Raw genomic sequence first — 11621 nt, forward strand, 5'->3', positions numbered from 1 at the left:
ATACTCGATTACCAAGATTTGAGGTTTGGCCGGAATAAAAACATACTCTACCAAACATGGCCTAATGAATACGAGATGGGCCGAAGTGGTCTAAATCTTCTTGAGAGGTCCATCAGCCAGCCGTGGGCTGTTTTTTTACTTGCTCTGCTGCTCGGGACCCGCAAGAAAATCAACATCGTCATCTCCCAAACCGTGCGGCCGCGAGCGGAGATGCCTCGACCCGAAAGAGATAAGCCGCCACCGCCGCTGGCCGGAGCCAAATGGCGCTTCTATCGCCGCCCTGCCATCCTCCCCTGCTCGCGCCAGCTCGCCACCGCCTCGCCTCTCATCACCTCCTCGCTGTCCCGGAGACACCTAGCTCTCTCCTCTCTCTCCCCCACTACCACCACAGCCTCCTCCTCCCCTCCGCCGCCAACGCCTGGCCGCCCCGCCGGCACCGCCGCCGTGGCGTAGCCGCCTCCGTTGGGCAGGAAGATCCTGGGTTCACCGACACATCCATCACGTCCGTGGGGGAGGGAGCCACTGTGCCTCCGATTTCCTTCGATGCAGAGGCAGGGGCGGTCGCGGTTTCCGACGAGCCGGCGGACGCGAGCCCGGAGGACTTGGAGAGCATCGCCGAGATCAAAAGGGTCCGTGGTTCTCTGGCCTCGTATTTTCGTCCGGTTTGCATTCTTGGGATGAATTCGCATTTACTTGGTATACGCTGTTTGGACGTGGTATTAGGTGCTGGATCTTCTTCAGAAGAACAGGGACATGACCTTCGGCGAGGTATGCAATTCGCTCTGATACTTAATTTTCTGAACTGCGTCGACTTTCTTCCATTTCAGTAGAGTAGCCTCGTTTTGAGGACGCCTTTGCCCACTAGGCACGGAGTTTGCATGCTCGTTTTTTTGTAATGGCAGCTTTCGCTGTTTAGCCTTGGATTCTGCACGTTCGTATTTGGCGACGAGAACTTAGAATATTTTGCTTTGTTTGATGTTGCATCGCAGGTTAAGTTAACTATCATGATTGAGGACCCTAGAGATGTAGAAAGGAAGAGATTGCTAGGCATAGAGGATCCTGACGAGCTAACCAGGGATGACTTAGCTGATGCTTTGGTTGAGGTAATTTACTCCCTGTGACGTGCAGCTCGCACATGTGTAAAAGTGCATGTTCTTTGTTTCTTTTCCCTCTTGTCAATATATTGTTGCTTGGTAACAAACATGGTCATCCATCTTTATCATCTAACTAACAGTCTTATATAGTCGTCTAGCTATGCTAAATTATTATTTAAAATGACAACTAAAAATGTTCACCTTCATTCTGTAGTAAACTGTACTTGTTTTCCGAGGACAGGCAACTTAAACTAAAAATGACAACTAAAAATGGTTGTGTGTCTTTCCATTAAGAATAAGCAGGAGATGGTTTACAAATGTTTACACATGGCCTTGCCTTCGACAACTTAGACACACGCCTACTCCTCGGCCTGGCCTGCTTATTGAAATTGAAATTATAGCGCACAGCTGCAAGCCTAGGCATGTCCTTCTGTAACACTAGAAATCGGGTTCTGTGGAAAATATATCATGTTTATTCGACCCTTGTACGACATTATGGATTAGTAATCTGCAACTAAATGCCAGGCCACCATATTTACAATTTGATACCCTAAGGAGTGAGGATTAGGAGGTTTTCCCTTCGTTGCTTATTCATGAATCACTAGGCTTCTAGTAGCTTTCAGAAAACGTGGTGATTCATGACAAATTTATATTTAACAGGAACCCACAAGTAAGCTACTGATAGATACTGCATATGGTTTCTGTTCCCACCCTTCAAATTCAGACATGGCAAAGCAACATCTTTCTGCACCATAAATAACATATTTATATGAAAACGTTGAAAAGATTCTTATAGTAGTTCTGTATGGACCTGGTCTCAACAGTCAACAGACGGCCTCACTGGTCATGATTCTAGTTTAATAGCTTCAGCATGCATCATTAACAGTGTTAATGTTGCAAACCTTGATTCACAACAGTGTAACTACCATGCTGAAGATAGCTAGACAGCACGCACCGACACTCTATTTCTTATCCCTAAGCCTCTTCGCTAACTTGCTCGCCTACCAAAAATGAGTAGGCGAGGCTAGGCAAATTCAGCCACTTACTCAATCCTTATTGGATCTCTTAAACACATGCATTTGTTCTCCCATTCCTTTCACGACTTTTATGGCCATTCATACTCCAGTTAGGCGTTGTTCCCTTCAAGGCATGCTGCCGATTTGGTTGTCCGATAGGAATTCAAGTAGGAATCGATAAGCAAGCAGCTGTTCGCGTAGGCCCGGATACAGAGGAAAGGGAGGGGAAGGTATAGAAATCTATCAAAAGAGCACCTCTGTGGTTGACTTAACTTAAGGTCTTGCCATGACCCAATACAAGGATCAATATACTGATTCCTTTCTCCGGGACCATTTCATTGATTGCAAAGAGAATTCTGCACTTCCTCTTTGCCATCAATCGAAATGAACAAAGCTCTTCTTAAAATCTCAAAACAAAAGGTGCAGAGTTACGAATCTCAATGACCAATAAAAGAATTCGTAATTAGTGTGGACAAAAGGTTGTGCTTCTGCTCAGTCCAAAAGATCAATCTGAGTGACGATAAGGTGGCTTATGTTAGAGCGCGAGAAAGCAACTTGACATGCTGTCTGGTTCCAGGATGGAAGCAGTATGCAACTGGTAATTCCTAGATTGTCACCTGGAAGTCCAAAAGAAGGAGAGCACTAGACTTTCCTGAACCAACCATTTGATCCCCATGGCCGTGACACCACTTTCTAAACAAAAGTTGGGCTATGGCCTATGGGTGATTGGCTAGAGACATAGGTTGAGACGTGAGATAACTTTGAAGAGTAGATTGATTGTCTTTGTCTCCCAAACATAGATGCATAACACTGACACCCTTAGATAGACGATGTCTTAGAACTTGACCTCTTATATAGAATTAGACTCTTTTCTAGTCCTATACTTTCCTAAAGAACTCTCCTCCTTTCAGCTTACTTGCTGCCACAAGGCTTTGTGGCTGGGCGCAACCAAATTGCGACTGCCTTGATATAACATACCGACATTAACAATACTTAACCAGTTACCTTTGTAATGCAGGATAATAAACAGGAATTGCATTATGGTGCCATCTTGTTAACGATATTTTCCTGCAAATAGATCAGTCACTGATGTGCCTTGCCTACTTATAGGTTAATGAAGGACGGATTCCAGAGAACCGTGATGCTCTTATGTTGCTTGCCAAGGAGATGTCAGAATGGCCTGATGTTGATATAAAGGTAAGAGTACTCTAAAGGTAACACTGACAATTCAGTTCTTCTGCTTCCTAGGAATGCTTACCACCACTTTTCCCCACCAGTACCATGACTATAGTTTTTGTCTGTGTAAATCCTCGATGGTTTGACTTGCAGCAAATATTTCTAAAGTTTATGTAGATTGGTCATAGTACTACGGTGCCTGTTCCATTGTTACACTTTACATCTCATTCTGTATGTATCTGTGTACTAGATCATGTTAACTATACTTCCATTTTCTATTTCTTTGTGCAGATAGAAACTAAGAAAAGCAAGGGCTTATTTGGGAGATCTAGCTACGCAAAGGCAACAGATACTGGCATTGATCCCGTGGCAGCTGCTAAAAGACTTAACATTGACTTCGATTCTGCTGCTGATATAGATGAAGAAGGGGATGATGATAATGAAGAAGAAGTTCCTTCAGCAGTGGTAAGATGTTCTCTTCAACATAGTCCATGAATTTGTTTCAGATGGAAAGCAGTTGAATTAATTTCTTATAACTTGATTTTCTTTAATCATCACTTTCAACTATGTGTAATTTTATTCTGTTCTGCAGGGATACGGTGCACTGTATTTGGTGTCAGCCTTTCCTGTCATTATTGGGGTATCAGTTGTGCTGATCCTTTTCTACAACTCTCTACAGTAGTGCACATCTGCTCACTTTTCTTCTCGAGAAGATGCTGCATTTTCCTTGTAAATCTGAGCTATAACGCCAGTTAATGAGCACCCCTGTTTAGGCTCATAGTAAAATAGTTTCTGCAATGATATGACAACATTGTAAAGCCCTGAGGTTGTACACTACACGGAAAAGAAAAGGTCTTGAAAATATGCTTTCCTAGGAAAACGGAAAGTTGATTATTCAGCGTTTTCTTTTCGTTTCAATCTTTGTGCCATGTCTCTATGAAACCTCAAGGGCTGCAAGCCACAAACTGATTAACATTTTGTGGTTTGTATGATGATTCATTGATTCTCTCAGTTTTGTGTCGCAGTCTGCTTATTGTTTGTTTTCCTATCTCCCATGAGACCATGATGCAAGGACACAATTGTGATCTCCTTGAATAAGATGCATATATATATTATGCGATTTTCTTTGGTGAAAATAGCTGCACCCTCCTGAAGACGTATCTGTATAAAGGATATTACTGAAAAAAAAAATTAGTACTCATTTTAACAATGTGCCCTTAGTAGCATGCACGTACGATGTGTATACCGGCCCATCCGGAGGAGCAGCAGACCACAGTTGTGTACCCTGCAGATTTGATGAGGATGGACCGTGGGCAGTCAACCAGCTACCTCACCAACACGGGACAACATGACAGGGAGACAACTCATGACCATGACGTGCTCGCCACCATTCCTCAAGTCCATTCGACCTGGCTTAATTCTGTGCTCATGAAGAAGCATAGAGTTCCTGAAAATTTAGCACCTCATGTGCCATGGGTTCTTTCAAAGAAGACTCTCCTTTCCAGGCCTCCCATGCGTCCTTCAAGAGAGGAGCTCGTGTAGCAGACCATGAAGAGGAGGAGAAGATCCCCGTGGACGATCAGGTCAGCGCGGGCAGAGCCGGCGCGTTCGGCCCACGATCCCGGGTGGGCTCGTTGGCCACCGACATCTCGAGCAGCAACTCGTCCATGAACTACGGCAAGTCGCCGCGGCAGGACAGGATCGGCAGCGACAGCTTCTGGTGCGGCGCCTTCTGCATGCACCTGCCCGGCCTGTCGTCGAGGCGGCGGCCGATCATGCAGCAGCAGCAGCAGCAGTCCATGAGCCTGAGCGAGCCGGACGCCCCGGCGAGCATGGCCGGGCCAGCGGCCGAGGCCGCCCGGAACAGCGCGGTGTCCAAGGCGGCCTCCATGGAGAGATTCGGGAACAACTCGTCACCCACAGCTTCCGGCGTGGTGTTCGACGGCCGCGTCGACGAAGAGGAGGTGGACGATCAGGAAATGTCGGCCTACTTCGACCTCCCGCTGGAACTGCTCCGGAGCAGCAGCGTCGACATGGAGTCGCCGGTCACGGCGGCGTTCCTCTTCGACAGCAGCCGGGGCCCGGGCAGGAAGAAGAGCATGCTGCCGGACCACCTCGACTTCAGTTTCCCGGCGCCGCCTGCTTTCTCCAGTCCACCGTCGCCACCGTCCTGATCGAGGGGAGCCTGCGCGGGACAGACAACTCCTTTTTAATTGAACCGAAGTACTCTCGAGTTACTGCATTTCAGGCACCCTGATCGTATCGATGTATTCCGTGTTTTTTTGATTCTTCTACTTCTGTACCTTGTACTATTTGCAATTCATAACCTGTACACCTTTGCGATTGAGACGGCCTGGCTAACATTGTGGTAAAATTGTTACCACAATGTACACATGCGTAATCTTTTATCCCGCCTTATTACGAGTCACTACTGTTGTTAGAGATGTATAGACCTTATAAGGGTTCACGCACTAAAATGCTAAAGAACAAAGAGGCGGTGGGCTCCTCGCGTCGCTCCCCAGGCGACGCCGGGAGCCAAACCCCAATCGCGCCGCCAGCAGCCAGCCTGCGCCGCCCCCCTGCCGCCGCTGCCGCCGGCCCTAGCTGCGGTGGCGGCGGGCCTCATCTCCAAAGGGGGTGAGGGGGCCGGAGCTCGTTTCCGTCGAGGTGGCCGGCCCGTGTGGGGCGTCGTCGGAGGGGAGGGAGGAAGCCAGGGCGGCGGCCCTGGAGTCTCGTCTGCCGCGGCGGCGGGAGGGTGCGGCTGGGCGTTGTGGGCTGTGGTGGCACGGCCGTGGCGTAGCAGCAGGCGGCGGCCGGTGATGCGGGCCATCCTGGGCCGATCTGGGCCGCGGTGGGCTGGAGGTGGTGCGGCGGAGGGTTGGTGCGGCGCTGTCTGCTGGTGCCGACGGGGTTGCTCCGGCCAGGCGTCGGGGGTGGCCAGGCGGGCGCTGCTGCTTGGTGTCTCCAGGCGGGTGTGCGCGGGAGGCCGGGGCGGGCGCTGTGTGGCGCGGAGGCGGGCACAGGGACGCTGGAGCAGCGTCTCCGGGACGGTGGGGTGGCGGATCAGGGGCCTACGCGCCCGGATCTGATGGGGAGGCGGGCCGTGGCGGTGGCTCGGCGGATGCGGCGAGGTGTTGGTGGGCAAGGTGGAAGAAGGTGGTCCGGTCTTGGGCACGAAGCAGGATGGCGCGACAAGTCCCGGGCTAACGCCTTGTCTCGGTTGCTGGCCGGCCGGCAGCTGGCCGAGGCCGGCGATGGCGGCGGCTTCGGGCGCCGCTCCCTTCTTGAAGGCATCGTCGAGGTGACGTTGTGGCTTCCTGTCTGGGTATGCTCCGGGGAAATCCCTAGATCCATCGTGATCGGTCGATGGCGGCACTCTTGTGTCGTCTTCCCTCTTGAGGGCATCGATTTGGAGCTGCTTAGGTCGGAGGGGCCCGTGGAAGTTGGATGGTGTTGGCGTCATGGGTTGCGTGGCGACGATGACAATGGTGAGCGGATCGGAGTTGCGGCATGTCCTTCGTCACCCCTGCCGTGATGGTGAAGTCGGAGCTGCGAGGCGACTTGTGGCAACGATGCCACTTGATTGGTGCTTGCGTCGGTGCAAGGTGTGCAACCTCTCCTATGAAGGTCACGGTTGAAGTCGGAGCTGCCTCCTCCTCGACGTGCTTGGGGGCCGACTGTTTGGCATAGGCTCACTTGGGTTCCGATGCCGTTTGCGGCGAGGGTCTCGGTGGCGGTTGTCTAAGGTGAAGTCGGAATCGCTGTCTCGTGGAGGAGTGACGACGATGACGCTCGATGACATCGTCAACGATGGTCTTTCTCCTCGATGGCGTCTGTGCTTCGTGTGGGTAGCCAGGTTGGCCAGGTTGGCCGGGTGCTAAGTGTGAGTTGTTGGTTTTCGCCCAATTTTCTCCTAAAAATTGAGCACTTTCTTCTTAATTAATGGAACGAGGCAAAGCTTTTGCCTCCGTTTAAAAAAAAAGGGTTCACGCATAGTGTCATACATTATATGTATTGATCTTTGCCTCTTTGTGTGTGAGAGTCTTTTGGCACGCAGCAACTACGTGATGCTCAGCGCCGCCACCCACGATCTTTCTAGCCGATGTGCTGCATCTTCTCCTTACTTCCTCGTATTGGCCGAGCTCAAAACACGAAGCCCGCCTTTAGCCGGCCACTCTGCCCCGGCTGCCCCGGCTGCCCCGCCTGCCTCTAGCCGTTCGCCGCTTGCCTCTGGCCGCTACCGCCCGCTTCTATTTGGTCAGCCGCGCCCAGATGTCGCCATATTTAGCAGGCCGGTATCTCGATCTCGTAGGGCCTTGCTCTCATTTGGCTAGCCCCGCCTAGTTCCCGCCGGCCTCACACCTTCATAGGCCGGGTTTCGGCCGTCTCGGACTCGGGCGAGCTTGGTGTTTCCCACTCCGGCGGGTCTGTGTTTATGCCAGCTCGACCTATGAGCTTTGACTGGGAAAAAAGAGAAAGAGAGAGAAGTGTACCACTATGGCATCTCCTTCATCCGGGGCTATGTTACCGCTTCTCGCTGCCCGTTGATTTTCGATGATACCAACTATGGTGAGTTTGTTGCCTTCATGCACATCCATATCCATATGTGCGGGCTTCGACTTTGGGGTGTTCTCCCTGGCAAGGTCTCATGTCTGCCGTGCGCCGTTTCTCATGTGGCTCCTATGTACTCTACCCATGCCACTGGTCCTTGCTGCTGATGCCGAGGACGCTACAGAGGATGCTTATGATCAGCATATACTTGACTATTCAGCTGCTCTTGGTGGCCTCCGTATTGTTTCTGAAATGTGGTCTCACCATCGTCAGCGCTATAAACCCTCTGAAGACTCTCTCTACTTGCATGTGATCCGTCAAGAGCATGCTCTTCATCAGGGTGATTGCACTGTTGATGAATTCTACACAAAGAGCTCTGCTATTTGGTGCCATCTTGAATCACTCTGCAACGCTCTGTGGACTGTGAGGTTAGACCCGGAGTTTCAGCGGTCTATGAGTTCTTGTCTCGACTTCGCCCAGAGTTTGAGCCCCGACGTGCTCAGTTGTTTACTCGGGGTCATGTTCTTATCTCAGAGGTGTTTTCTGAGCTTCATGCTAAAGAGACGCGTATGCATCGTGCTGGTTTGCTTACGGCACTGTTGCCTGCCAAAACCCACCGGCGAGCAGCGACGAGCAACACGAAGAGCCGGGAGGCTCCCAGAACTGCTGGTGGGCCCTGGTCCCTCGGGCGACGGCCCGCAAAATCCGGCACACGTCCCGGCTATTGCGAGGGCGTGCCACCTAACCTATACCCGATCGTGAAGGTGATGATTGCTTCAATTAGTTTCCTGCATGGCAGACACATAAACATTAAATCTGAGCCTCGATCGGCTCTCAGGTTACCCTGTGAATCGGCTCAAAGAGCCGATTGACCCATGGTTCGCATTGGATCTACGATAACATGGGGATCCTGCTTTATCAATATCAAGTTAAATCGATCTACGACAGTCTAGGGCTTTCACCGCATAATTGGAACGTCCTACGCGTAGTTGAGCCCGGCGGATACGAAAGATAACGAAAAACTAGTCCTAGAAGAGGCCTAAAACCAACACAGTAGTCGATTCCCGGAACATCCCCTCCTGGATCGGCAAACCATACCTTACGCACTACCGGATCGTTCAACCCGTTTGCAAGGCCTAACCATGCGGATATCAAACTAATCCTTGGAGAACAAGGAACAACCATAACAGATCAGATCTACTAAATAAAGACCAAGCAAGATGCTGCCCTTACACCTAAGATAGGTGCAAAGGCAGCTAGATATTTAGGGGCAGCATAACTAAGCAAACACATCAGAAAAGTATCGATGTTAGCCCCAAAACATCTATGATAACGGTATTACTCGCCATCAACAAGGCTTCGATGACGAGCAACACAAAACAACGAATAAACGATATCGCCTGGATCGCAAGATGCGATCCGGGCAGCATGACGCTTACCCGAAGAAACCCTCGAAACAAGGGGTGGCGATGCGCCTAGATTGTGTTTGTTGTGAACGTGATCGTCCTCCTTTCTCAATAACCCTAGGTACATATTTATAGTCCGTAGACTTTCTATCTTTGGAATAAACCTAACTGTGTACGAACCAAACTCTATCTCTTAATTCTAAACTGAAACGTGATCTACCATAATGTACAGATATACGAGCAATCTAGCCCAAACTCTCGCACGAGGCCGATTCAGAAACACTTTATGTGCATATCCTCTAAGTCCATCTCAATCACTGCCCATCTCCTAATTTGGCTAAAATCCAGCGATAACACATGCCCCCCTGGTTTTGGCAATAATAATTCCAAAACCACTCTGTTTTCCTTCATCGGGTTACGCGTTGCAGAGCAGAACCGCTACAGTGCCCTTCCATCATGATGCCTTGCCTTCTCAACTTCTCCATACTGCACGATTTGACAGTTTTGGCACCGCATCCTCGAAAACCGCCACAGCATTGAATCATCTTCCACTGTATCCCCTTTATTTAACCTCATCCGAGCAGTTTGCCTCCTCATCCTCTTGTTCTGCATTAGCAATCGAAACTCCCCTCCTCCCGCAACCATGGACTCCTCCTCTGCCTCCTGCTCTTCGGGTCTCTCCTCCCAATCCTCCTCCTCCCGTGAGCCGACGCCGGAGTACGACCCGATAGCGGCGTACGAGGCCCTCGCCCCACTGTGGTGGGACGAGGCGGATTGGGATTTCGCCGTCAGGTCAGAGGATGACGAATCCTTGACCGACGGGGAGGATAACTTCCAGTTCCTCGTTGACGGGGAGTTGGAGGAAGAGAGCGACGACGACGCTTTCTCCTGGGGCGAGGACATCTCCTCCGACGAAGAGGATGAAACGGAGGACGACACATCCTCCGATGAATACCCGCCGGCGAAGCGCTTCCGCGCCGGGTGGGAGGACGACGACGACGACGACAAAGAAGAAGAAGCCCCTGCCGACGGCTTCAGCAGCAGCGACGAAGACATCGCCGGCAGCAACGCCGATGGCAGTGAGGACGGCGACGATGAGGGCAGCGACGGTAGCGACGGTGCCGGCCCCTAGATTAAGGACTACTAGAATAGGGCTAGTAGTAGTACATTAGGTAGCATATCTCCCTTTTGTGAGCAATCGACTCTTATTGTAAAAACCCCTTTTAATCAATGAAGAATGCTTCTATGTCTGATTTTTCCGATTGTCAAAGTAGGTCGCACAAAGAGCCGATAGCAACGCATCGGTCTTTTACCATAAAACGCCAGTAAGGGCAGACTCAGTTACCTATTTAGACAGGTCCAAGCGGACATTCCCAAAATTCAAGCGGTAACCTGTGACCCTCGTCTAAAGGACCAAACTCAGATCTCCAATTGCCCATCGAACAGATTCAACTCGCGGCAACGCGAATCCCAGATCCCCAACCGCGCAGATTCATCTCCGCCGGCGAATCGATGGCGGAATCGTCCAACGCCAACGCAACGGTCTCTCGGCCCGAAGGTAATCTTTAACCGCCCTCGCCATCCGAGCATAGTGTTAGAACTAATAGCAAACATCTGAATTAATGCCTTATTCCACCATTAATTTTAGGTATCGACATTCCGTTGCCGCATCCTTCTCTTCCAAACTCTCTTTGTCTTGGCCCCCGTATCGTCGAGAGTCCCGCCCATCCGATTTCTTGCGAGGCCCATAGGATCCCCTTCGTGAACCAGAATTTAGATCTAACTTCTTGGGCCGACTGCTTACGAGCCTGGCCTAACCCTCCTGAAGATTGGGTTTCCTGGTACAAGAGAGTATCCAAAACTTACCAATCCAAATGGAAAACCACAGGAATAGCCGATGCTCCGTCCTTATCATTGTCTCCCCTTGAGAAGCATGAAAACCTTCTAAAAACCATCGGCTACTTCTGGTCCGATGCTCGAACCGCTTCATGTTTGGCCACGGCCCCATGACACCAACTCTGCTAGATGTGGTAATGATCACTGGCCTAGACGTTACATCCCCCAGCCCCTCTGCTTTTGTGCTGCCAAGGGTCCCTTTCAAGCTCTCTTCCAAAACAAAGTGCACAAACTGGGGTGCTTACCTTCGACGCCACATGAAAAATAAAGGCCTTGTAACAGAGAAAGAACACACAGCCTTCCTAAATTTCTGGTTGGAACACTTCATATTCTGTGGCCCTTCACTTGCTCCGACCAAGAATTATCTTCCCTTGGCCTATGAACTTGCCAGAGGCACCCAACTTGGCATCGGCAAACTGTTCCTTGGAGAGGTCTATCGATATCTCCAACTAATGTCCGTCAAATTATCTTCCCAAAAAACG

The 11621-nt window shown here is 50.6% G+C and overlaps 2 protein-coding genes across 2 annotated transcripts; both read left to right on the plus strand.

Moving 5' to 3' along the window:
* Positions 1 to 219: 219 nt before the first annotated feature.
* On the plus strand, positions 220 to 4204 carry LOC124665368 (protein CHLOROPLAST ENHANCING STRESS TOLERANCE, chloroplastic-like). Its single transcript, XM_047202778.1, has 6 exons — positions 220 to 629; positions 724 to 768; positions 990 to 1103; positions 3221 to 3307; positions 3578 to 3751; positions 3879 to 4204. Exons 1-6 carry the CDS (start codon positions 261 to 263, stop codon positions 3966 to 3968), a joined length of 879 nt encoding a protein of 292 aa, XP_047058734.1. The 5' UTR covers positions 220 to 260; the 3' UTR covers positions 3969 to 4204.
* Positions 4205 to 4522: 318 nt separating this feature from the next.
* LOC124662878 lies at positions 4523 to 5460 on the plus strand. Its single transcript, XM_047200660.1, has 2 exons — positions 4523 to 4684; positions 4792 to 5460. The coding sequence occupies exons 1-2, from the start codon at positions 4523 to 4525 to the stop codon at positions 5458 to 5460; spliced, it is 831 nt and encodes a 276-aa protein (XP_047056616.1).
* The last annotated feature ends 6161 nt before the right edge of the window (positions 5461 to 11621 follow it).

Source organism: Lolium rigidum, chromosome 6 (genome assembly GCF_022539505.1).
Source record: "Lolium rigidum isolate FL_2022 chromosome 6, APGP_CSIRO_Lrig_0.1, whole genome shotgun sequence".
NCBI classification, from domain to species: domain Eukaryota; kingdom Viridiplantae; phylum Streptophyta; class Magnoliopsida; order Poales; family Poaceae; genus Lolium; species Lolium rigidum.

What these genes read in the sequence shown, in the direction of transcription:
- LOC124665368 (XM_047202778.1), top strand. Translation starts at nt 261, where the DNA reads ATGGCGCTTCTATCGCCGCCCTGCCATCCTCCCCTGCTCGCGCCAGCT. An exon ending in GGCCTGATGTTGATATAAAG is followed by an intron (nt 3,308 to 3,577) that starts GTAAGAGTACTC and finishes TTCTTTGTGCAG; the next exon opens with ATAGAAACTAAGAAAAGCAA. An exon ending in AAGAAGTTCCTTCAGCAGTG is followed by an intron (nt 3,752 to 3,878) that starts GTAAGATGTTCT and finishes TCTGTTCTGCAG; the next exon opens with GGATACGGTGCACTGTATTT.
- LOC124662878 (XM_047200660.1), top strand. Translation starts at nt 4,523, where the DNA reads ATGTGTATACCGGCCCATCCGGAGGAGCAGCAGACCACAGTTGTGTAC. An exon ending in TGCTCGCCACCATTCCTCAA is followed by an intron (nt 4,685 to 4,791) that starts GTCCATTCGACC and finishes TCTCCTTTCCAG; the next exon opens with GCCTCCCATGCGTCCTTCAA.